The 26,765-nt window shown below is 38.1% G+C and overlaps 2 protein-coding genes across 2 annotated transcripts; one reads left to right on the forward strand and one right to left on the reverse strand.

The window, feature by feature from the left end:
* Window positions 1-12,684: 12,684 nt before the first annotated feature.
* UBTFL1 (upstream binding transcription factor like 1) lies at window positions 12,685-13,819 on the forward strand. The gene is given in 3 exon segments (XM_032641131.1): window positions 12,685-13,390; window positions 13,393-13,674; window positions 13,677-13,819. Coding segments are annotated over 3 exon segments (1,131 nt in total).
* Window positions 13,820-20,019: 6,200 nt separating this feature from the next.
* On the reverse strand, window positions 20,020-25,986 carry LOC116758201 (tripartite motif-containing protein 64C-like). Its single transcript, XM_032640989.1, has 6 exons — window positions 25,573-25,986; window positions 24,967-25,062; window positions 24,050-24,280; window positions 23,271-23,293; window positions 21,682-21,779; window positions 20,020-20,652 (listed from the first exon to the last, which is right to left on the reverse strand). The coding sequence occupies exons 1-6, from the start codon at window positions 25,984-25,986 to the stop codon at window positions 20,159-20,161; spliced, it is 1,356 nt and encodes a 451-aa protein (XP_032496880.1). The 3' UTR covers window positions 20,020-20,158.
* Between the last annotated feature and the right edge of the window lie 779 nt (window positions 25,987-26,765).

A 26,765-nucleotide genomic window follows, 5' to 3' on the forward strand; every position in this document is an offset into this window, starting at 1 on the left:
GAGGCAGGTGAGCTCTTTCTGGAAGGCTTCTGGGATGTCTGAGTCCATTTTTCTGAGGGAAGGAAATCAGGAGTTTATTCCTCTACCCCAAAGACAAAAAGGCCCAAGGAATATCAGACTCAGATTGTCACTGAATAATACACTGCTTTACGAAGGATTTTTCATTTGACAGAAATGGAAAACTGAGACACAAAGAGACCTCTCAAGAGCTGCAGAAAATTTTCCCAGCTGCCAAACCAACACAACTTCTTGCCCTCCTTTCCCTACGTAAAGGAGAACCTCAGGTTTGTTGAGATCTTATTTTCCTCTAGATAACATGAGCCGAGGAGTTTGGCCTAATTTATAGCTGTGTGGTAGGTCCTGATTGCCCTCAACCATCAGTCATGATGCTCAATGCCAGTCATTGATTTAGCACCGCATGCTTGACTAAGCTTGTATTTTTATTATTTCGTAGAATTGTCAGGCATTTTTCTTTGGATGTCCTTTTTTATCTCGTTCTGAATCTAGATCCACACTGTTTTTCTTTGCAAATCACTTTCTGAATAATTCAGAGATAATGAAGAGGACCCTAAACATTGACAGATTGGATCGTATTCTAACCAGAAGCAACTTACATGGATATACTAATCGGTTGAGTATGCCTTCCTGTCTTATCTGTGCCAAACTCATCAATCAAACCAAAAATGAAAGAGAATGGTTATATCTTCCCAGTCTTTAAAACTGTTATCAAGCACCCCTTTCACCTTGTGGTAAGATGCAGTTTGCATGTAATGGTAATAATCAGCGCCAAAAACAAATCATGCTTTTTAAAACTGATTTTGCTAAATTATTAGGTCCTAGTGTCTGTACTAGTTAAGTAAAGAGGTTCCTCAACTTTCTTATATTTCTGCATGTACACAAGTGTCACTTTTCTCTTGCCCAGTCATGTCTTAGTTTCTTTAAAATTTCAGTCAGAATAACCCTCATTTCTGAAGAGACAAAGTTTACTTCACTTTAAAACAATATTTTCTCCCAGATCATTGCATGCATTACCTAGTTCTGTTGTGTAGAATATTGTCTCCTGTGTATAGAGGCACACTCCACTTTTAAAGTAGACTGTAATAGGTACTGCACATGAAGTCATATAGTCCTAAAAATTATTTTTAGGCTCTACATCAAACACAAACAGATAAGATATCAGAAAACCACTTTCTGAGTCTTGTAATGCATAGGAATAACTAAGAGATGAACAAAATCTGATAACTAAAACTAATCACCATATTAATTCCAACATGTATGCCAAGACAAGATGGCAATACAGAAATACAGTCATTTCACTAAGTTGGCACACAAGATTATTTCAATGAAACAGCCTCAATTTTCTGTTAACATTAGGAAATTGTGTTTTTTTCCCCTCAGGAGAGTCCCATGAACTGCTCTATGGTAAATTGTGTACTCACTGAAAGTGCTGTAGAAACATTCCTCGCTGGAGAAGAATAAGACAATGTCCGCTCGGGGATCAAGGCTTCCAAGGGTGGTGGTGGTAGCTCTCAGAAGTCTCCAGAGCCAGGTGAGCTCCAAACACTGGCTCTCAGTTCTGGAGAAGAATGAGTTTGGCTCCTTTAGTGTCCTTACTTTGAGCTCTGAACCACACCCGCTTTTTCCAAGGGATTGCATTTCACCAGTCTTCTAATAGGGTTAATATGGATGATGAGATTTCCTGAAACCTAGGACAAGACTGCTTTAACACCTTGGATAATCTTCATAAACCCATCTCTGCAAACATCTTCTCACCAAGAACCACTGATTATACCCCAAAGCCACCCTCAAATGGGCCTTCATATGTGTTTCTAGATATCATGGATTTTTATTTTTAACTTACCAAAGAAGTTGGAAAGATGATTTCATCACTTAAAGAGTTTAGCCAATGTCTTGGAAAACTTGGAAATCTGATCAAGCCCCCCAGTGTCTCCCAGCAACAACAGGACAGGAGATTCTCTGCCTGGTGCTCCCCAACCCAGCTCAAGGGGGATAGTAGAGAAAGTCCGCAGCACAGAGACCCCTTTGGGACAATGTCATTTATAGGTTGCTTTGGAACAAAACAGAAACAACAATGACCCAATGGGAAAACTAGGACAAAGAAACAGTTTGAAGAAATAACCCATACCCTTCCCTTCCTTTCCTGATATATTTCTCACTGAACAATCAACTTGAGAATGCAGCGTTTTTGGAAGGAGTGAGAATTATGACCCTGTCTTGAAGTCTTCCAAGATACATGTACCATATATATATGTTTCCAGTGGTTGATTCTCCTAAATGTTTATGAACATGATTTAAAAATGACCTTGAACTGCAAAAGCACAACCTCTCTCTCATGGGGGACCACAATTGTTACAAGCATTCCCAAGGTCATTATTTTTCAATTCTTAACCAATTTCCCTAGCACCCTTCTTTTCTAAGTGAAGTATGGCAATATAGGTTAAGTACTACAATAATAATTTGTGTTCCCAATCAGTCATAAAGTGGTTTTGGGAATGCTGACATGAAAGTGATTTTATTTTATTTCTCTTTTTCTGTATTTTACATAGTACATCAGTCACTAAAATCAGAACCCCAGACGCAAATGTACAGTTTCCTCTTCAGGAGACACTGACACTCTGGATCTCCTCAGTGGAAGAGGTTGAGGACAGCACTAGCCCAGAGTTCCCTGGAGAGGATGACATTGGGCCTGTAAGTGTGTGTTTAATTAGGAGCCTGCCCCTCAAGCAGCAGCTAGGAAGACACATAAGTGTAAGCCCTCTAGTTTAAAATCACGATAAAAGACTTATGTCTGCAAAACTGCTTCATGGTATCACTTGGATTAGTTTAGTGCCTGATTGAATAATCAGAGGTGTGTGCATGCTAGAACATGCTGCTGCGCTCACTTCCCCCTTTGTAGTCTAGCCCGGCCAAGTTGGCATGTCAAGAAGCCATCATGAGGTTATATGCTGCAAAAGTTATCAAACATAAAAATAAGTCTCCTCGGTCTATTTTAAGTTTATTATTCAAGACCACCCACAGAATGAATGTCCTAGATATATTGATACATTCTGGAACTCAATACGTTGATCATATTACTACACATTTCTGATTGCAAAGGAAAGAAACTAACATTTTGGCTTCTAAGTATACTGTCTGTGAGCTTGACTGACATCAGTGAATTTCTATTTTTAATTTTATATCATTCAGTATTGTGAATTGTTTTGCAGTTTTTTTGTTGTCATGTGGAATCAGCTCTTTTAGAATATTAATAAAAATCCATTGGTTGAAAACATACAAGAGATCATAGACTAAGTCAGTAATTACTAGCTATTGTCACTGACGTAACAGGTTAATAATATGTAGTATATTTTGTTCAGTGGTATCCAGCATTTCAGAAATTTTGACTGATTTCTATTTATTGATTTAGCTATTGAAAATGCAGCATAATACATTCTTTTGTACATATATCCTTGTTTGTGAGAATTTCTATTGGAAAGAATGCTCAAGATAATGTTGCTGAGTTAAAAGGATATGTGGATATAAGCTTTTTTTTTTTTTTTTTTTTGCGGTACGCGGGCCTCTCACTGCTGTGGCGAAGCACAGACTCCGGACGCGCAGGCTCAGCAGCCATGGTTCACGGGCCCAGCCGCTCCGCGGCATGTGTAATCTTCCCAGACCGGGACACGAACCCGTGTCCCCTGCATCGGCAGGCGGACTCTCAATCACTGCGCCACCAGGGAAGCCCGACATAAGATTTTTTTTTTTATGATTTTTTTTTTTTTTTTTTTTGCGGTATGCGGGCCTCTCACTGTTGTGGCCTCTCCCGTTGCGGAGCGCAGTCTCCGGACGCGCAGGCTCAGCAGCCATGGCTCACGGGCCCAGCTTCTCTGCGGCATGTGGGATCTTCCCGGACCGGGGCACGAACCTGTGTCCCCTGCATTGGCAGGCGGACTCTCAACCACTGCGCCACCAGGGAAGCCCCCGACATAAGATTTTGATAGTTGCCAGTGGACTCTCCTGATTCAGAGTGGGATGGTCTTGCTGTGACTGGATGGATGCGGGACTGTGAACAGGTTTCCTCAGCCTCCCACTGAATGAGAATTGTGGTGCGATGAACAGAGCTCAGAGCCAGGGAAGGAACAGAGTTTGCAGGTCTCCAGCCACCTCCTCAGGACTCTTAGCCAGGGCAGCACCGCCTGTGAGGCATCTGCCTTTTTGAAGCTCTGGGACAAATTTGAGAAGAGTGTCCTTATAAAACAGAGGCTTTGGAGGATGGAGTTATAGTGACCAGAAGCTCAGCAGGCAGGCCAGGGCCGTCACACCTGTCAGGGTGGAGGAGAATGGATTCCTAGGTGACATGGGAAACACTGGCCGTAGGCTTAGAGAAAGGACCGAAGCCCTTGGTGAGGGGAGAGTAGAATTTCAGCCAAATCTTTCTCTCTGTAACCGCTGCTCCTGCACATAAACACTCCCACATAGCAGCTCTATTAGCAGCTCCACTGTTGACTGAAGTCCGTGTTGCTTGGCTGTTGCTGCAGAGGTGAGGGGCCAGGAGCAAACAGCTGGGCACCTCAACCTTCTCTCCCTTGGTATGTTGGGGCTTTAGCTCCTGGCTCCAGAAGAACCAAAGCAGAAGAAACTTTTCGCACCTTATTTCATTAGATACAACTTCAAATACAATGTTGAAAAGGAGTGGTGAGAGAAAACACATTTGCTTTTTTCCTGATCTTACCAGAAGTCTTCTGGTTTCTCACAATTAAGTATAATGTTAGCTGTACGTTTTTGTAGATGGTCTTTATCAAGTTGAGGATGTTTCTTTCTATTTCTTGTTTGCAGAGGTTGTTTTTTTTTTTTACCATAAATGAGTACTGAATTTTGTCAAATGCTTTTGTTGCATCTGTTGATACAATCATATCATTTTTTTCTTCATTGTACTATTGACGTGATATGTTACATTAATTGTTGTGAATGTTGAACCAGCTTTGCATATCTGGGATAAAGTCCACTTGGTCATGGTGTAGAATTTCTTTTATACATTGTTGGATTCTATCTTATAATATTTTGCTGAGGAGTTTTGTATCTATGCTTATGAAATTTATTGATATGTTCTTTTCATTTCTTGTGATCTCTTTGTCTGTTTTTGGTCTTTGGGTACTGAATGCTGGCTTCGTACAACGAGTTAGGATATATTCCCTCTGCTTCTATCTTCTGGAAGAGGCAGCAGAGAATTGTTTCTTCATTAAAATTTGGTAGATTTCACCAGTGGATCCATCTGAGCCTTGTGATTTCTATTTTGGAAGGTTTCTAAACCTTGACTCAAATTCCTTAATAGATGTAGGACTATTCAAATGGTCTCTTTTTTCTTATTTGGATTTTGATAAATTGGTTCTTCTAAGAAATTTACTTTCTCTCCAGGATACCAAATCTGCATAGAGTTGTTCAAAACATTCCTGTTTATCCTTTTAATGTCCATAGTATCTGTCATAATGTCTCCTCTTTCATTTCTGATATTAATAATTTGTGCCTTCACTCTTTTTTCTTAGTTAAGTTGCATAAAGACTTTTTCATTTAATGATTTTTATTTACTGTTAAAAAGCACAGTATATATGGGCTTCCCTGGTGGCACAGTGGTTGAGAGTCCGCCTGCCGATGCAGGGAACACGGGTTGGTGCCCCAGTCCAAGAAGATCCCACATGCTGTGGAGCGGCTGGACCCAGGAGCCATGGCCGCTGAGCCTGCGCGTCCGGAGCCTGTGCTCCGCAACGCAAGAAATCGTATAAAATTTTGTCAACAATATTTTATGAAAAGAATTCCAATTAATATATGCATGCCCCAGAAAGCAAAGCATAATCTACCTCTCTTTTAAGGATAGGAAGGACTTAGTGACTCAATTCCATAAAACAGAGTAATAAAAGAGGAAAAAAAATCAATGTTACAGGAAAGAAACCTTCCAAATACGACCTTAACCAAGTAATCATGCTTAACATCAACAGTCATGTCAGGTGGATACCTCTTAATTCTGATAGGATGTGATGAGAAGAATGTTCTACCTTTGTGTTGCTCCTCTCGAAAACATAACCCCAGTCTAATTACGAGAAAACCCAACACTGAGCATCATTTTACAAAAGGCCTGGCCAGTATATTTTAAAACTGTGAAGGTCATGAAAATCGAGAAAAGAAACTGTCACAAACCAGAGGAGGAATAAGCACAAAGGACCATCCTGGGTGGGATCCTGGAATGGGAAAAGGACATTAATATGAAAGCTGGTGCAATCTAAATAAAGTTTGGAATTTAAAAATCTGGAGATAATAGTAGTCAATATTGATTTCCTAGTTTTGACAAATGTTGCATAAAATAAAAGATGATAATTTTAGGGGAAAAAGAAACTATGTGAGGGTGTATATGATAAATCTCTGTATCTTTTTTTCAACTTTTTTGCAATTCTAAAAATAATCCAGAGTAAAACTTAAAAGTCTACTAAAAAGATAAACACATGAATAATTGAATCTCCATATGAACTGTTAAATCCACACAGTGTAATATTAAATAGAAGATGAAAAGGATACAATCTTTGCATGTACTGATATGAAAGTACTTCATGACATATTTCTCTAACGAAAAAGGCAAATTCTGGAAGGGTTTATATAACATAATTGAGTATCTGCAAAATATCCACATAAATCAGTGTTTTTCCTATCACGAATTTTGTGTGTATGATAGATGGAAGCCTGATTCAGACCTGAGTCTCTGAATCTCCACAGCTAGGTCTGCTTTTCCTCTCAGGTCTGCTCTATGCCCCTGTTTCTCTTTTGTGCTATCTATCGAGGATGTCACTTCAGGAGCAGGCTTTCACGTTGCACTTGCCTGGCATTTTCTCTTTTCTGTTGTGATGGTTTGCGAGTAGATCCTCATGGGATGATACATTCACAGCTAAATCCTCTCAGTGAAGATCTCAGGGATGACTTGTGTCCAGCTTAGTCCCATCAAATTTGAGAATCAATTCTTTCTGCAGAAAAAAAGACATGTCTAAAATCTCATATGGGATTGTCTTCTGTGTGTAATATTTCGTACTATGTTTCAGTGCCTAAATCGTGAATATGAGTCAGTGCCTATGATATAAGGACAACAATAACTGCCTAGAAATAAAAAGAGTGGGGATCTGTGTTTGTGGAAAGAGCAGAGGGGACATTTGAAGAGAGGAGAGCCAAGGACCATGGGGGAAGGCGGTGAGTACCAAGAATCTGGAAAAGCTATAATGGGACAATATAAAAATTATAATAGGTAATACTTTTAATTTTATGTGCTTAGAAGATTTTTTGTGATTTTTAAGTATTGAAATCAAAGAAAGGGAGTTATTATTTATCTGAATCTGGGAGAATTCTGAACAGTTGTGGCTAACTTAAGTCTATGATAGGTTCCAGAGCCTGAACAGCTTCTGATTCTGTCTAAGAAAAGATGAGTCCCACAGATTTAGCGGAAATGTTAGGGAGGACTTTGAACATTATCTGCATGGAGCATTTTGAGCCAAATATTTCTATTTCTTAAGAAGCAGAGTGACTCCCATTAATATTTGGGTAACTGAAGGAACAATTATATGTCTGCACTTTGTATTGTCCTGTGGGAACTGCTGTGGCATAAAGTGAAACAAACAGCAAAGAAACAGCAGAACCTGGAGAGTTCTCAAGATAAGCACCAGTTCTGACATCCAATGTCTTCTGTGTCCAGTGCACTAAGGCTGGTCCTTAAAAATTAAATACTAGCAATACTAACAATGGGTCCCTAATTCATAACAGACCAACATACAAAGGAAGAGTCAACATTTTCCCCCAAGTATTGGAGATAATGACAGAAAGAAATCATTTGCTAGGAAGGATAAGACAGACACACCACAAAAATTACCCCATCAGTGAATATTATACCCAACTAATGATTTTTCTTTGTGTTGAAAAATATCATTTTCTCAGTATTAGCACCAAGGAAAGCAGAAGCATCTGGATGAAACTGAATTAAAAGTTCTCCTCTACAATATTTAATTGGCATATATGAGTGCATATATATATGACAGTGAGTTGTGTGTGTGTGTGTGTGTGTGTGTGTATATAATGAAGGAAGAAAATATGAAAAGGTTTAACTATTGCCCATGATATTTGATTTGACTGATAATATTTTGTGATATATCTCAAAAAAATGGATGCCTTTTAAATATTAATTCTATAATAGAAATTTAAAGATGAATGATCCTACTCTGGTTACTGTAATCCACTTATAATATATGTAATTTAATTCTGTGGATGAAATTATGGAAATATAAATTTAACCCAAAACCTATTCTATATTTCAGAAGGGAATAGGCAGAAGTCTATTTCCCCTTAGCACCAACCAAAAAGCACAAGATAAAATAGTTGCATAAGTAGTACCCATAATTCTCAATTATTTTTTGAGCAGTGTTTTTGCAAGTGACAATTTCCATAGAGTCAAGGTGAGAAAGGAAAAGAGGTAGAATTCAGGGCTGTAGCCTCTATTTTCCATTCAAGGACTAACCTGCAATGTTTCTTCTGTTCAGAGTCATTTGCAGTTGGCTGGACTATGGAAAACTCTGAAAGTTACAGCTGCTGACCCATCCAAGAGAACATAGAACCCCTGACCTGATTGGATGGATTTTCCTACCAGCATTGATGAGACCCATTCTACAATCTTCTTGTGAGTAAAGTTTTCTGAGTAGAGGAATTCATATTTCTTTCCCTTAAAAATAAAAAAAAATTTTTTAATTTAACAGTTAGCAGACTTAAGAATTTCTCAGGTGTATGAAATATTCCTAGTTAATAAAAACTATGTAATTACTTTCAGTTTACTCTGGAGCCATAGAATTATAATACCTACAAATGTTTGAAATTTATAAAGGAAGACAAATGTTTCTGCTAATTTATGATTTCTATGGTGTAAAAGTAAGATGTGGGCTTCTGGAGAGGAAATCCTAGACAGGTAGTTTTCCATTTGGCATGATACCTAAAACTTGGTTGGGAACCTGCGTTGTAGAAGGTGAAGAGTAATGCTTCTTCAGGAAAGTTTGCAGCTTCGGTCTTTAAAGTGCCCCATGACAATCCAGCAACAGGCGATGGCTGCGAAAATGTAACACTGGTGACACACTGAATACCAGAAAGCAGAGGAACTTCTGCACTTGCTCTGATATAGAAGTGGGAGTTTTGATTAATTTCTGTCATTTATTTGAAAGCACAGTATATCAGATGGCACTGGTTTTTATTTTAACTTGGAATTTTCATATTTCCAAATGGGAAAACACTTGTGATAGGATAGTCAATCTGATATGATTGGCAATATATTGATCTGCTAGTCTAAGAAATGGATTCCCTTTACATTAAGGTCACTTAAGTTCACAGGTGTCAATGTCAACAAGAAGAGAAAATTCAATTGTTTGAATTCTCAAAACTGAAGGTTGTAGTTAAAAAGAGACTAATACACTGCTAATGAATTATTTTTATTAGTGATAGATGGGAATGAGTTTTTAATAGAATAGAATATTGAACAATAATTTTGTTTAGTGTAGGTATACTGTGTGTGTAATGTCATTTTTTTTTTCTCAAGTTGCTCTATCAATGGGTGGTAAGAAGACTATTTTTGTGTATGAGTGCAGGAGACAAAATGCAAAGAAGTGCTTCCCCTGCCAGCTCCTAAAGTACCTGCACATTTCTCCATAATGGCAGTCTTCTATTGATATCTTATTTGTTCGTATCTGTGAGCTTCCGTTGAGAGATACGTTTTCGTCATCTTTATATCTCTACCAAAACAGAGTACCTGTCTTATTGTATATGATTGTATTTAATATACATTAATATAAACAATGTCTACTGATGTTACCAGAAATGAGATATCTAGGTCTTTAGCTCCTTGACCCTTACATACATCTTTACACTTCTCTTCCTTTCACCCCCCTATCGTACTTCCACAGTATGTTCGTTAGATTAATTATATCAGTTATTCTCTTTTGTTAAAAAAAGATGTAGCTCAGCCAAGAGCTGTATTGTGAGTACAATTCCTGTTTCTTATAACATCTTCATTCTGCAGTTTACAAGTTTATTTTCTGTGGCTTTCTCTAAACCTATCACACACTCAACTTGAAACTCTGAACTGAAACCTCTTCTCAAGATATACAAACATATTAGTAATCCCTGAATTTCATCTAGAAGCTGTCTGTCCCTTTCAGGTTCAGTTTCCCACTGTTACAAGCCTTTGGGAACCTCAACTCCTTGTAGGTTCCACTCACCAGGCTAAAAATATTGTTAGTATCCCCTAACTAATGAACGATTTAATGAAATCGTTCATTAAACGATTGAGCTATCTGTGATAAATTGTTTCCCACTTTTCCGATGAATGGAATCTATTTTTAAAACTGAAAAGCTCTTCTTAAAATCTTTACTTTTAGTTTTTTTTTTTACCTTTTTCGTAATTTAGGTAAGTAAATAAACTCTCTTAATGTTTTTAGTTTCCTCATCTAAGTCCTGAGATAATAATAAATGTAAGCTATTTGGAAAAATGCCTGGCTCGTAAAAGTGCCACACACAAAAACTACAGCAGAACTGTATTTCAACCTTCATTGTTTTAAATACATTATCTTATCTTTTACAATAATTGGAAAGAAAACCATTTTTCCTCTCCAGATTCAGATTTCAAATATTCCACTTTTCATTTGTAAAAGTGATTTTATATAATTTTCCACCTTTTTTCTTAGCTACCATATATCTGAGAAGGCTTAGTTTTACACTAGAGGAATATCCTAAGGGATTGTTCAAGGTGTTTGGGATATGATGTTAGAAAAGATTGTCTTTTCTATCCAACTAATTGGATAAATGGATATGAGAAAGTTGTATGCTGTTACAGTTCTTCCACTTGTTTAAATTCTAGTAAGTACCAGGTATTTTGTGGGGAGTTTTCTGAAGAAGGTAACGCTTTCACTATGGCTTAAAGACTGATAAAGTTAAGAAAATAAATACTCTAAATATTACATAATTTTCACTAAATCCTTTCCATTTAAAGGCAAAAAATATGGCTCAATAGAATGCATTTATTCTAATGGACAGAGTCCATTAGTCTATAAATCAGTCATTAACCTAAGGTTCAAGTGTTCATGACTGATCCATGAAGTGCTCAGAGCAGGATGCAAGTCTGGAGGGTCTCCTAGGCTTGTCCCATTTCCATTTCTAGCTCCTCAGTTGCACATTCAGTCCATGGCCATCAGGACCCTTCTTAGAAGGTAGCTATGCTCTGGAATCCTATGGAGTGTTACTGTTTTAGAGAAGATTAGACTCACAGTAAAATTGAGTAGAACGTACAGAGAGTTCCCATATACCTCCTGCCTCCTCCAAATAAACACACACACAGTATCCTGCATCATCATACACTGTACCAGTGGTGTATTTATTCCAATTGAAGAACCTACACCGGCACTTCGTTATCACCCAAAGTCCATGGTTTTACGTTAGTGTTCACTCTTGGTGTTGTATATTCTGTAGGTTTTGACTGATGTATAGTGAACATGTGGAATCATGTATCCACCTTTGTAATATACAGAAGAGTTACACTGCCCTAAAAACCTTTTGTGATCACCTATTCATTAGTACCCCCAGCCTCAACCCTTTGCAACCACTGATTATTTTACTGTCATCATATTTTTACTTTTTCCAGAATGTCCTATAGTAGGGCTCATGAAGCATGTAGACTTTTCAGATTAGCTTCTTTCACTTAAGGATGTGCATTCAGGTATATGTCATGTGTCTTGATGGCTTCATGGCTCATTTCTTTTTAGCACTGAATACTATTCCATTGTCTGGATGTACCAGAATTTCTTTATCCATTCACCTACCTAAGGACATCTTGGTTGCTTTCAAGTTTTGACAATAATGAGCAAAGCTGCTATAAACATCGCTGTGCAGGGTTTTTTTTTGTTTTTTAATGAATACAGGTTTTCAACTGATTAGGGCAAATACAAAGGAGCATGATTACCGAATTACATGGTAAGAGGATATTTAGTTTTGTAACAAACTGCCTTATTGTCTTTCAGAATGCCTGTACTAGTTTGCATTCCCATCAGCCATGAATCAAAGTTCCTGATTCTCCACATCCTCTCAGTATTCAGTAATGTCCTTGTTTTGGGAATTTGACCATTCTTATACATGTGGTATCTCATTCCTATTTTAAAGCCCTTTCCTTTTCAGACATTTTAATTTTTAAAGTTCCCTTCATTTTCTCTTATCCTATGCCCCTTGAGTGAGTAGCCAGTCTTTAGTTTTGTTCATTTGTAGTTAAAACAAGCTGTGGTGAGGTTGATTGGAAGGTATGTTGGAACGGGGCCTGAGGATTTTTAATTGTACGAAAGGAGCTCTTAATGCTCAACATGAACTTCAACTCAGAATTTGGGCCTGTTTTCATTTACATTTTTAAAGGTAAATTAAATGATAGAAGGGACATATCCCAGGTAGGGTGTGCTTTTCTTGTGTATCACATAGGAGAGAACCTTTCTTTTTCTTTCTCTTCAGAAACATAGAAATCACACACACTGCAGGACTTCCAGAAATAACTCACCAGCTGAATCTTGAGAGTGAAGAAGCTGGAGATTTGCTGAGGTGTTTGAACTGCTGGGATGATATAAGTATCCCAAAGAACAAGAAATGGTGTTGCCTAAAGGCCAGGATGACAGGTCCAAAGAAGATATTGTGAAGTTATTGGAATATATGGTGAATAACATTACATCCAATGACAGGCACATGTTCAAAACAACCTAGTCACTGATGGACTGGGAAAAAGTAGCTTTTAAAGATTTTCCTGGGGAAATGTGCAAACTCAAATGGTTAGAAATTTCTTATAACTTGAGAAAGTTTCGCACTTTGAAAGAATTAGTCCTGGAAGCAAAGGAAAATGTTGACAATCCTTACAAACGCAGAAAACACAAGAAGCATCCTGATTTACCAAAGAAGCCCTTGACAGTTTACCTCTGCTTTTTCAAAAAGATGCGACTCCAGTACACCCAAAAACACCCTAAGCTGAGCAACCAGGAGCTGACCAAGGTTCTGTCTGAGGAATACAAGAAGCTTCCAGAGCAGCTGAAGCTGAAATATAGTCAAGATTTCTAGAAGGAGAAACAGAAGTTTAAGGAGAAAATGACTCTGTTCAGAGAACAGCACCCTGATCTGGTCCAGAGCTCCACGAAATCTGATGTCCCCAAAGGAAGCCAAATCAAAGTGCCAAAGAAGTTTCAGGGAAATGTGCAAAAAGCGGTCTCCCCAAAAAAACAGTTTATTCATGAAGAGCCCAAGAAGCCACCTATGAATGGCTATCACAAGTTCCACCAGGATTTGTGGTTGAGTAGGGAGCTGAAAGGGTCGCCCCGAGGGAGCACATGGTAGAGATTAGTAGATGCTGGCAGCGTGTCCTACAGAACCAGAGGGAGTATTATAAGAAGGAGGCTGAGGAACTACAGAAACAGTACAAGGTGGACCTTGATCTCTGACTCAAGAGTCTGTCTCCTGAAGAACATGCTTATTACAGAGAGACAACCTATTTGAAGCATAAGAACATGAACGTGATGGGAGGCCCTAATCCCAAGATTAGGAAGATGGATCTGCAGTCCCCATCATCAGGGAATCTGCAGGGAGGGCTTGGACTGGGAAGGGGCTTCAGGCTCCAGAGACAGAATTATCAGATATGATGGGAGAATATTTTCCTGCCTCAGGGAGATCAGAGGAAAATAAGGAAGATGAACAAGAGGAGAAAGGCAGCAACTCCTCAGCCCACAGCAGTAGGTGAAGATGAAGATTGTGTCTGAGGACAGTGGCTGCAGCTCATCTACCTCAGGGGAATCCTCTGGCTCAGATTCCAGCTGAGCTTTTTTCACAACCTGAACAAAGAACTTCCCAGCAAAAGACCATGGCATCTGGGCTTCCCTGGTGGCGCAGTGGTTGAGAGTCCGCCTGCCGATGCAGGGGACACGGGTTCGTGCCCCGGTCCCGGAGGATCCCACATGCCGCGGAGCAGCTGGGCCCGTGAGCCATGGCCGCTGAGCCTGCGCATCCGGAGCCTGTGCTCCGCAGCGGGAGAGGGCCCAACAGTGAGAGGCCCGCGTACCGCAAAAAACAAAAAAAAAAAGGCCATGGCATCTTCATCAAATAGAAGGGCTCTTCTCCCTGTGCCCTTTCATTGCCTTCCTTCTTTCCTTCCCTGTTCAATACAAAGTATGACCAGTTGGGAAAAAGACATCTCGTGCAGTAATTTCTGGTTCCTCTCTGTACCCCAAGTCCACCCCCAGAGACAGTCAATGCAATGAATACTCTTGGAGTAAACAATGATCTGATTGGGCTGCCGTACACTCTGGACTAGGCTGAGTTTCCTGAACAGAGAAGTTTTATTTTCCTCACCTGCTGCCAGAGCTGTGAGGGAGCCCCGAGGAGTCTGTGACTCCTCCCTTCTCTGTGATCCTGTCCCTTAGGACTTCTGCATGGGAACAGGGAATGGGAAGATTTGATTGACTGGAGGTAGGAGAGTTGCCTTTAAGAAGATTGTCAAGCTCCTGATGTCTCTCTCCCTGCTCTGTGAAGTGAGAAGTTGGCCCTTCCCTATCTTGCTAGTGGCAGGGGCATGCGAGCAGCAGCATTTCTATATGTATATTTATCGCTTAGCTGTCACTGAGATTTTTCTTACTGATTTCAAAAATTAGAAATTAATTTTTAGGACTTCATCATTTCCATTTGAATTAACTCCTCCTTAAAATCAGTCTCCTTTGACTCTTGGAACTAATTTTCCAGGCCATGTCTAAATTTATTTTGGTTCTGCCCCAATCCCTTCCTCATGCTCCAGGTTGTAAGTGAATAATGTTTTCAGCATACACTTGATTTATTTGTATTACATTACGAGTTTGTACGTGTTGTGTGTATAAGTATTTTAGTCCATAGGCTACTAAGCTTTTTGGAATTAATGTACAAATATGACACTGCTTTTATTATTTTGGTTTACTAATATATATATATATATATATATATATGTTTAACATCCTTAGTGCAGTATAATTACTTTACAATGGTGTGTTAGTTTCTGCTTTACAACAAAGTGAATCAGCTATACATATACATTTATCTCCATATACCCTCCCTCTTGCGTCTCCCTCCCACCCACCCTATCCCACATTTCTAGGTGGTCACAAACCACCGAGCTGATCTCCCTGTGCCATGAGGCTGCTTCCCACTAGCTATCTATTTTACGTTTGGTAGTGTATATATGTCCATGCCACTCTCTCACTTCATCCCAGCTGACCCTTCCCCCTCCCTGTGTCCTCAAGTCCATTCTCTACATCTGCGTCTTTATTCCTGTCCTGCCCCTATGTTCTTCAGAACCTTTTTTTTTTTTAGATTCCATATATCTATGTTAGCATATGGTATTTCTTTTTCTCTTTCCTTCACTCTGTATGACAGTCTCTAGGCCCATCTACCTCACTACAAATAACTCAATTCCATTTCTTTTTATGACTGAGTAATATTCCATTGTATATATGTGCTGTTCCTCGGTTGATGGACATTTAGGTTGCTTCCATGTCCTGGCTATTGTAAATAGAGCTGCAGTGAACATTGTGGTACATGTCTCCTTGTGCACTATGGCTTTCTGAGGGTACATGCCCAGTAGTGGAATCGCTAGGTCATATGGTAGCTCTATTTTTCGCTTTTTGAGGAACCTCCATACTGTTCTCTATAGTGGCTGTATCAATTTACATTCCCACCAACAGTGCAAGAGTGTTCCCTTTTCTCCACACCCTCTCCAGCATTTATTGTTTCTAGATTTTTTGATGATGGCCACTCTGACTGGTGTGAGGTGATACCTCATTGTAGTTTTGATTCCCATTTCTCTAATGATTAGTGACGTGGAGCATCCTTTCATGCGTCTGCTGGCAATCTGTATATCTTCTTTGGAGAAATGTCTATTTAGGTCTTCTGCCCATTTTTGGATTGGGTTTTTGTTTTTTGATATTGAGCTGCATGAGCTGCTTGTATATTTTGGAGATTAATCCTTTGTCAGTTGCTTCATTTGCAAATATTTTCTCCCATTCTGAGGGCTCTCTTTTCCTCTTGTTTATGGTTTCCTTTCCTGTGCAAAGGCTTTTAAGTTTCATTAGGTCCCCTTTGTTTATTTTTGTTTTTATTTCTGTTTCTCTAGGACGTGGGTCAAAAAGGATCTTGCTGTGATTTATGTCAGAGAGTGTTCTGCCTATGTTTTCCTCTAAGAGTTTATAGTGTCTGGCCATATATTTAGGTCTTTAATCCATTTTAATTTTATTTTTGTGTATGGTATTAGGGGGTGTTCGAATTTCATTCTTTTACATGTAGCTGTCCAGTTTTCCCAACACCACTTATTGAAGAGATTGTCTTTTCTCCATTTTATATTCTTGCCTCCTTTATCAAAGATAAGGTGACCATGTGTATGTGGGTTTATCTCTGGGCTTTCTATCCTGTTCCACTGATCTATACTTCTGTTTTTGTGCCAATACCATATTGTCTTGATTCCTGTAGCTTTGTAGTATGGTCTGAAGTCAGGAAGCCTGATTCCTCCATCTCCATTTTTCTTTCTCAAGATTGCTTTGGCTATTTGAGGTCATCTTGTTTCCATAAAAATTACGAAGTTTTTTCTCTAGTTCTGTGAAAAATGCCGTTGGTAGTTTGATAGGCATTGCACTGAATTTATAGATTTCTTTGGGTAGTATAGTCTATTTCACAATGTTGATTCTTCCAATCCAAGAACATGGTATATCTCTCCATCTGTTTGTGTCATCTTTAATTTCTTTCATCAGTGTCTTACAGTTTTCTGCATACAGGTCTTTTGCCTTCTGAGGTAGGTTTATTCCTAGGTATTTTATTCTTTTTGTTGCAATGGTAAATGGGAGTGTTTCCTTGATTTCTCTTTCAGATGTTACATCATTAGTGTATAGGAATGCAAGAGACTTGTATGCACTAATTTTGTATCCTGCTACTTTACCAAATTCATTGATTAGCTCTAGTAGTTTTCTGGTAGCATATTTAGGATTCTTTAAATATAGTATCATGTCATCTGCAAACAGTGACAGTTTTAATTCTTCTTTTCCAATTTGGATTCCTTTTATTTCTTTTTTTTCTCTGATTGCTGTGGCTAAAATTTCCAAAACTATGTTGAATAATAGTGGTGAGAGTGGGCAACCTAGTCTTGTTCCTGATCTTAGTGGAAATGGTTTCAGTTTTTCACCTTTGAGAATGATGCTGAATGTGGGTTTGTCATATATGGCCTTTATTATGTTGAGGTAAGTTCCCTCTATGTGTACTTTCTGGAGTGTTTTTATCATAAATGGGTGTTGAATTTTGTCGAAAGCTTTTTCTGCATCTACTGAGATGATCATATTGTTTTTATCCTTCAGTTTGTTAATATGGTTTATCACATTGTTTGATTTGTGTATGTTGAAGAATCCTTGCATTCCTGGGATAAACCCCACTTGATCATGGTGTATGTTCCCTTTAATGTGCTGTTGGATTCTGTTTGCTAGTATTTTGTTGAGGATTTTTGCATCTGTGTTCATCAGTGATATTGGCCTGTAGTTTTCTTTTTTTGTGACATCTTTGTCTGGTTTTGGTATCAGGGTGATGGTGGCCTTGGAGAATGAGTTTGGGAATGTTCATCCCTCTGTTATATTTTGGAAGAGTTTGAGAAGGATAGGTGTTATCTCTTCTCTAAATGTTTGATAGAATTCACCTGTGAAGCCATCTGGTCCTGGGCTTTTGTTTGTTGGAAGATTTTTAATCACAGTTTCAATTCCAATGCTTATGATTGGTTTCTTTATATTTTCTATTTCTTTCTGATTCAGTCTCGGAAGGTTGTGCTTTTCTAAGAATTTGTCCATTTCTTCCAGGTTGTCCATGTTATTGGCATAGAGTTGCTTGTAGTAATCTCTCATGATCCTTTGTATTTCTGCAGTGTCAGTTCTTACTTCTCCTTTTTCTTTTCCAATTCTATTGATTTGAGACTTCTCCCTTTTTTTCTTGATGAGTCTGGCTAATGGTTTATCAATTTTGTTTATCTTCTCAAGGAACCAGCTTTTAGTTTTATTAATCTTTGCTATCATTTCCTTCATTTTTTTCCCATTTATTTCTGATCTGATGTTTCCTTCTGCTGACTTTGGGGTTTTTTGGTTCTTCTTTCTCTAATTGCTTTTGGTTTAAGGTTAGGTTGTTTATTTGAGGTGTTTCTTGCTTCTTGATGTAGTATTGTATTACTATGAACTTTGCTCTTAAAACTGCTTTTGCTGCATCCCATAGGCTTTGGGTTTTCGTGGTCATTTGTTTCTAGGTATTTTTTGATTTCCTCTTTGATTTCTTCAGTGATCTCTTGGTTATTTAGTAGTTTGTTGTTTAGCCTCCATGTGTTCGTACTTTTTACAGATTTTTTCCTGTAATTGATATCTACTCTCATAGTGTTGTGGTTGGAAAAGATACTTGATACAATTTCAATTTTCTTAAATTCACCAAGGGTTCATTTGTGACCCAAGATATGATCAATCATGGAGAATGTTCCATGAGCACTTGATAAAAAAGTGTATTCTGTTGTTTTTGGATGGAATGTCCTATAAATATCAATTAAGTCCATCTTGCTTAATGTATCATTTAAAGCTTGTGTTTCCTTATTTATTTTCATTTTGGTTGATCTCTCCATTGGTGAAAGTGGCGTGTTAAAGTTCCCTACTATGACTGTGTTACTGTCTGTTTCCCCTTTTATGGCTGTTAGCATTTGCCTTATGTATTGAGGTGCTCCTATGTTGGGTACATAAATATATACAATTGTTATATCTTCTTCTTGGATTGATTCTTTGATCATTATGTAGTGCCCTTCTTTGTCTCCTATAATAGTCTTTGTTTTAAAGTGTATTTTGTGTTACATGAGAATTGCTACCCCAGCTTTCTTTTGATTTCTGTTTGCATGGAATATCTTTTTCCATCCCCTCACTTTCAGTCTGTATGTGTCCCTAGGTCTGAAGTGTGTCTCTTGTAGACAGCATATATATGGGTCTTGTTTTTGTATCCATTCACCCACTCTATGTCTTTTGGTTGGAACATTTTATCCATTTACATTTAAGGTAATTATCAATATATGTGTTTCTATTATCATTTTCGTAATTGTTTTGGGTTTGTTATTGTAGGTCTTTTCCTTCTCTTGTGTTTCCTGCCTGGAGAAGTTCCTTTAGCATTTGTTGTAAAGCTGGTTTGGTGCTACTGAATTCTCTTAACTTTTGCTAGTCTGTAAAGAAAATTTTAATGATGATAGAATACTTTTTCTGTGTATTAGCTATTTCACTCATGTATTTGTTCATTCATTTGCCTTGTATTTATTTTTGTTATGTTCTAAGTGCTTCATTGGATAGTGGGAATATAGTAGTAAATAAGTCAAAGGCCATCCTTACTCTCTCAGAATTTTCAGTCTGCAGTAAAAAGTATCTAGTAATTTGGGGAAAGTTTGTTGAACATTATGATGAGATGGCATATGCTCAGAGAATGTGTTATAAGAGGAACTATACTGGTCTGTGGAGTCAGGAAAAACTTTCTGGAAAAGCTGTTGATGAGCTGTGATGTGCTGAATGGCCAGGGTTTAGAGAAAGTCTAAATGTTTGACAAAGAGAAAGGGTTTGACCAAATCTGTCAAATACATTTATCCAACCAACTAGGTCACACTTGAAGAAAAAACTGAGCTATTCCTTTTGTTTACTATGCTGAGATATATACCACTTCATTCTTCTACCCCAGTATGGTTCAACTATGGAAGAAAAACACATTGCTTAAAATGTAAATGAACCTTATGATAGGTAATTTTTATTTTAATACAAATATTATTTTTTTAAAAGAATATCTATTGATTATATTCTAGAAATGCTCAATAAAAAAGTTTTTATTAATAGATCATTTAATTAACAAATTTATATATTCAACATGGTTATGCCATTTTATAAACATACCATCATTATGTTCATTAAATTGCAATAGGCTCAGAGACAGTCAAGTATCATCCTGTAGCCTCACATGAGGTCTCAGGACAGTAACTTCCTCCGACAAGAAGTTCATCTAATAAATGGTCACAGAACTTGACTATTCATGGAGACCTAAGGCAAAGGAAAGGCTTCAGAGGGGAGGAAAAGAATGAAGGCAAGAAAGTATATATGAGGGAACCTCTGCAAACATCATAGAAGCTCACAGTTCCATTGTCATAATCCAGAAACACTCCAATCCCACCCAGAGGCCTTTGCACATACTGAATTAAGGGTGGGGAGTTCGTGGACAGAATATAATGATTGTTCACTTTCATAGAAGATAGCAAAAATGCTTCTTCAGAATCAATACTGATAACAGTATTGCTTGTCAAGATATCTTTACAGACTCCCAGAATCCAGTTCGAGGAGTGTGTCACATCCACCTCCCAGTAATGCCTTCCGGAGGTGAAGGCCACAGCTCCCCAGGCCACAAAACTCTCTGCACCCTGGAGCTCTCTGGACACACCATGATGGTCATCTCCATATATCATAGTTGTATCATCCTCAGAAAGGCTTACATTGTGAATGGTCGTTTTCTGACTCAGAACGTTATCCACTGCAGAAAGAGCAAAAATGTGGTCAACAAGTGGGATTTCCATGGCCTGAGAGGCAGAGGCTCTCTACCCAATGAGTCTTTTCATTTTCCCTCCTCCAAGGAAATACAAAATGAAGACAAAAAGGAGTTCAGGCTGGCTCTTCTATGAAGAACAAGAGTTATAACTATCTCTACAGCACACAGAAACACCTCAAATCATATAGAAAAAGAAAAAATCATACAGACATATCATGAACTCTGTGAAGTCTGATTTAATGTCAAATTCTTGATAGTTTATTTCAGGACACATAAAATTTTATTTTTTTCTTTACTTTAGAAAACTTTTCTTGTGTCTTTTGTCTTTAACACTGTTTAATATATAGAGAGCACTTTGATATTATGTGCGTATTTGTTGGGCTAGAGTCTCTACCTAGCAAGTTTTCAAAGCAAAAATGTTGATAGAAATCCATCAATGAATCGTTTGGAAGCTTCTAAAAGCATGTTATGACTAACCATGTTCACATATCCCTCACCTTTCAATTATTTTGAGATTGATCTAACAGCATTACGATGATTCTGCCTAAGCCAATTGTAGTCTATTTTGTCAAAAGTTAGTAATTATAGAAATAAGAAATATTCTTTGTATAATGCATGATAAACAATTGTAATATAGAACAAATTAAAACCAGCAATGCCATATATAACCTTTCAAGAGTGAAATAAACTGAATAAACATACAACATTAACTGCTACTCTGAGAACTAAATATTCTATTTCTTTATAACTAGCTGATCAATCCAGTTGCTCTCTTCTTGCTCGGCCTATTTCAGATGTAACTAAAAATATGTATCTTGCTTTGCATTTGCAGTAAAATACAGGTTGCAAAGTTCAGCCTTGTTCTTTGTAGCATGACTGTATTGGCAGAAAAGATATAACAGTTTTGGAAAGTCATGTACTAACTTCATGTCAGAAAAAATAAAATCAAAGAAGGCTCATTCCCAAGAACCACCAAAGAAATGGAGGCCTGATCACCAAAGCGCTGACTCTTACCTCTGAAGCTGTTCAGCACGTCTAGGATTCCAGTGACAGGCCAGGAAGTGAGCTCTGGGTTCACTGGCTGAGGCTTTTGCATCTGTACCAAATCAGTCCTGTAAAAAAATGATATCAGTTACACTTCAGGGCCAAAGGTTAATCACACAACCATTACAAAAGAAGCCATTTATTATATTTTTTTATTGGAGTATAGTTGCTTTACAATGTTGTGTTAGTTTTTGCTGTACAGCAAAGTGAATCAGCTATATGTGTATATATATCCCCTCTTTTTTGGATTTCCTTCCCATTTAGGTCACCACACAGCACTGAGTAGAGTTCCCTGTGCTATACAGTCGGTTCTCATTAGCTATCTATTTTATACATAGTAGCATATACATGTCAATCCTAATCTTCAAAAGAAGCTATTTTTAATCCTAGATATTTCATCAGAATTCTCCCATTTTTGGTTAACTGTGCATTCATTATATTCTACACTCCTGGGATTAAAAAAAAATGTTACCTTACTTTTTTTCAAAATATAAATTATATCAGATTTCAAATTCCCCATTCATTTTAGTCACTATTCCATTTCTAGAAATTTTGAGGTTTGTTTACTCGCTCTATTCAATCTCAGGTGATGCAAAGATCCTGGGCATTTTACGGAGAGCACAAATTCAGGCAAAGCTTTTGTACTTCAGTCAGCAAGTAGTCGCCAAAAGGAATAGTACACTGAACCAGACAGCTTTGCTCTTGTCAGCACAGCGAGGGAATTCAATTCCAGCCTGACTACCCTTGTCCTGAAAGTCCAACTTCCCAGTGTGCACCAGGAAGCCATTCCCTCTGAGGTCCAGCTTACAAGGGGGCTTTCAGTGATGGAACAGGTTGAGTCACTGCTACTTCTAGGAACAAAATCACAGCCCCTTTTCCCACTCTTAGGGAATCTACCTCTGTCCAGTATTATTCACCTTCCAACTCACTCAGGTAGGTTCTTCCTGTATTGCAACTTAGAAAATTTCGTACAGCACGTTTTACTATGGTAAGGCTAGAGAGGTGGAACAAAGTCCAGAATGTCAGAAGCCTTTTAGGTATATTTGAAATCAACCAAATGAGCAGGAAACTTCTGAGACCAAGGAGTAGAAGTCCTTCAGAACTCTTTTGAAATAAAATAGAAAATAGCCACAAAAACAATGTTAATAGCTCAAAAACTGTACAGTCTATCTGCCATTTGTTAGGATTCCACACCTGTGGACTCAATTATGATTTGAAACTGTGAAATCTGAATGAAAAATATTCAGAAAAAAATCAGGAAATTTCAAAAAGTAAAACTTGAAAATGCCACATACCAGGCAACTATTTACATAGCATTTAATTTACATTATAATAGGTGTTAGAAGTAGTCTAGAGATGATTTAAAGGATACTAGAAAATGTTTGTAAGTTATTTGTACATACTATGTCATTTTGTATAAGGGATTGTACATCCTCAGATTTAGGTATGGGGGAGGGCTTGGAACCAAATCCTCATGGTACTAAGGAATGACTGTACATTTACTTCATCAAAGAGACAGAAACATTCTCAGAAATCAGAAATCTTTAGTGTAAACTCACCTTTCCAATACATTGCCCAAGTTCTGCAAGGGAAAAAGAAAAGATGATGTTAATCATCAGAGTTCTGTCCTTTTGCATCTTCTTTAGTATTCTTGTTTGTTCCTTTTATTAAGGTATTTATTCTCTGATTCTTCTCTAAGGAACAATTAGAGGTTATCTTAATAACAGAGCCTAAACTAAAACATGATGGACTTAGGGTGCATTACAGAAGGAAGAAGGCCAGGAAGAGTCTGTGTTATGATGAAACAACATCTAGGTCTCCAATGTCACTCAGTGCCCTGTCCTATTCCCAAGGAGAGATCTCATTTATGATAACAATTAAAGCAAAACAGAGGACCATACAAAATGAATTATAGAAGACATTGAAATTGATTACCAGTTCTAATTTTTTCTAGACAATGGGCAAAACCTCAATGTATTCAGTAAGTATGAGATAAGAGAGTGACAAGGGATTAGGGGAACATACATTGAAAATTATTCCAACAAAGTTAACTTTTCCTGGCTACAGAATTTTGCTGCCTTTGGATAATCAGTGTGGAGAGTCCCCCATATCACACCGAAATAATTTTGTCATATGTTAGCTAATAAAAGGATTTAAAAAAAAACTCCCAAAGATTACCAGGCTATGAGAAATAAGGGATTGGACAAGTAAGATAATGGGAGTCAAGGAGCATCATCCCTTAGCTGAGATAAGAGTATATGCAGGTAACATTTCAATGTCATGGCAACGGTGCCCAGAATAGTACTTCCGTCTCTGAGGATGGAACCTCCCTTCTCACCTGGAGCAGCTCCAGGTCAGGCTTGTGGCACATCTCAGTCAGCTCTCTGTACATTTCTTTCAGACTTTCTTTCTGTTGAGTCATTCTGAATTCACTCTCCCTGAGTTGCTGGAGAATCTCCTTCGCTTCTTCCTCCAGCACCTCCAGATGGAGTTGCTCCTGCTCCTGGAGAAACAGGTGGATCCTCTGATACTGATCTTTGATCATCACCTTCCTTATGGCCGCATAGTTCTGCAGAGATAGTGGATTCAAAGAATCACTCATCCTCATTCTCAACAGAAAACGTCAAACATTATTTCCTTACTGTCATCGGGAAAGCTCTTGACAAACTTTCTACCTCACACCTCAGAGGGTCCTTCCTGTCCATCCTTTCTCTATGTTCCTAGTTTCTTTCCCCGTTTAAATCAAGCCATCCGTGGGATCCCAGTTTTTCTCCCTAGGAGGTTTCCTCAGGGTTCTTAGTCCATTATTTATTTTTTCTCTTACCTGAATCTTCTTTTCTTTTTGTTCCTTTGCCTGACTTTCCTAAATATATTTTTAAATATGTAAACCCCATATTATACAGTTTAAAAAATATTCTTTATTTTTCCTCTAGGTACTACTCTATTCCTCTCCTCTCCTTTAGAGTCACACTGAGTGCAATGTTCTCTTATCATCCATATCTGAGAAAGTTTATCCAAATATTCAAAATTTGGACTATGAATAATTCTCATGCCCTGGTTTTCCCATATACTAGTAATATTTGAAATAGCTTATATGGGCCTGTATATTTGTGATCACTGATATGTCATTTGAAACCACTACCTCTCCAGGGAAGAGACCACTGTCCTTTAACTGGGAACTTAAACTGAGCTAAAAGTCTAAGCTAGAATTATGTCAATATTCATACAAATGAAAAGGAACATTTTCATCCTTACCTCTAATGACAGAGTTTTATGCGTTTCCAGATTCAGATGGTTTTGCATTTCTTGTGTCATTTTCCATAAAGAGCCCATTCTCTTTAGAAGTTTCTCCTGGAAAATACCCATAAGCTTTAGTGACACAGATGGTGATACTGTAAATTTCATCCCCTTAATTATGAGCAAAGGGAGTCATTGAAAAACCGGTAATTGTGATTTAAAATGAAGTGATAAGATTTTTCCACGTTAATCTAGTCTGATTCTAATAGTTTGAATATCAGAAATGACAGAGACGTATCCTAGAAAATTGGGGGAACTTTACAGATGATGGAATCCATTTCCTAAGAAATTGAGACTCATATATTTATATAACCTGACTGAGAAAGCCTCAAGCTCACGTCAGATGTCAGTATGCCTGGTGCTGCCACATGCCCCAGGATGCAGCATTTCCACACGTTTGGACAATTGGGCAACAACATTGAAATGATACATTTCTATCTCGGGACCCACACTGAAAAATCCCCACCTCCACCTCTCCATCCCCATCAGCTTCATTATTATCCTCATCTTTCTCTCTGATTTAGGAGCCTGTAGGTTCCTAATTGCCTTAGAAGCACCACTTACCCGGTATTCCTCAGCAGCCCATTGTATTGGACTGTGGCTGTGAGCTGCATGCTCTGGGGACTCAGAGCAGGGGCCACAGAGCAGGGTCTTGTCAACCTCACAGAAGAGTCCTTTGGCTTCTTTGTGTGTCAAGCAGATCTGCCCCTCCAAGCTGTTGGTTTGTTTAGCTGCGTCCTGTCTGGCGAGGGAAGCCAGCCTCTTGAGTACAATATTGGTTTTGAAATCTGGCTTCTCTGATAGTCCCCTGCACTCAGGGCAGCTCTTTGGAGTCTGGTCTTCCTCCCAGCAGAGGTACAGGCAGGGACGGCAAAAGCTGTGCCCACAGTCTATGGTGACGGGGTCTATGAAGTAGTTCATACAGATGGAACAGGTTAGTTCATTCTGGAAAGCTTGCATGAATCCTTTGGAATCCATGTTTCTAGAAATTAAAGAGAAAGAACAAGAGTAATCATTCTAGTAATCATTCTTTTACCCTGATTAGAAAAAAAACAAAACAAAAAACAGCCTTTGGACAAAGCTTGTCTGCTTGAACTCTATCTGATTTACCTATTTGCTTACCCCCAGTACAAACCTAGAAGTGGTGAATACAGACAGATTGGGTTCATGCTATAACACAAATGATGAAATTAGAGAAGAGACTACCTAGCAACTTTATTGTTTAAAATAAGCCATGGTCTCAATCATACCTAAATTACATGGAAAAGCTTAAATATTAGAGCAAAGGCTAAGAGACAGGATGACACCAGAGTTCTTTTTAATAGATGATTGGTGCAGAAGCACAGAGAGAATCTCAATCTCTTTCTCTCCATGACTGGTACCCATACATGCACACACTTCATCTCTATGCTAATGGTCTCTATGCCTCATATCTCCCAAGTGACAGATACCCTTTTCCAAAGACAAAATTGTCTACATATAATTTAAGCTTGTTCAATTTAATCAATGTTGACTGAAATTTTGGAGTCCTAAAACTATAAAAAGTTGAGTATTTGCTTCCAACTTAAATAGCAAAACTCCTCCTCTCAAGGAAAAAGTATGCTATTTCTAGCTCAGGAAAACATTTTTTCCCAGTCTTTTCAGACCATCAGAGCACCTTCACATTTCAAACTGATGAATGTTCAAGCTACAACAGTAATCAGTAAAAATCAATTTTTAAAACCAACCACCCTCAAAAACATTATAATTTACACAGC

The sequence above is a fragment of the Phocoena sinus genome, chromosome 8, assembly GCF_008692025.1.
Source record: "Phocoena sinus isolate mPhoSin1 chromosome 8, mPhoSin1.pri, whole genome shotgun sequence".
Classification (NCBI taxonomy): Eukaryota; Metazoa; Chordata; class Mammalia; order Artiodactyla; family Phocoenidae; genus Phocoena; species Phocoena sinus.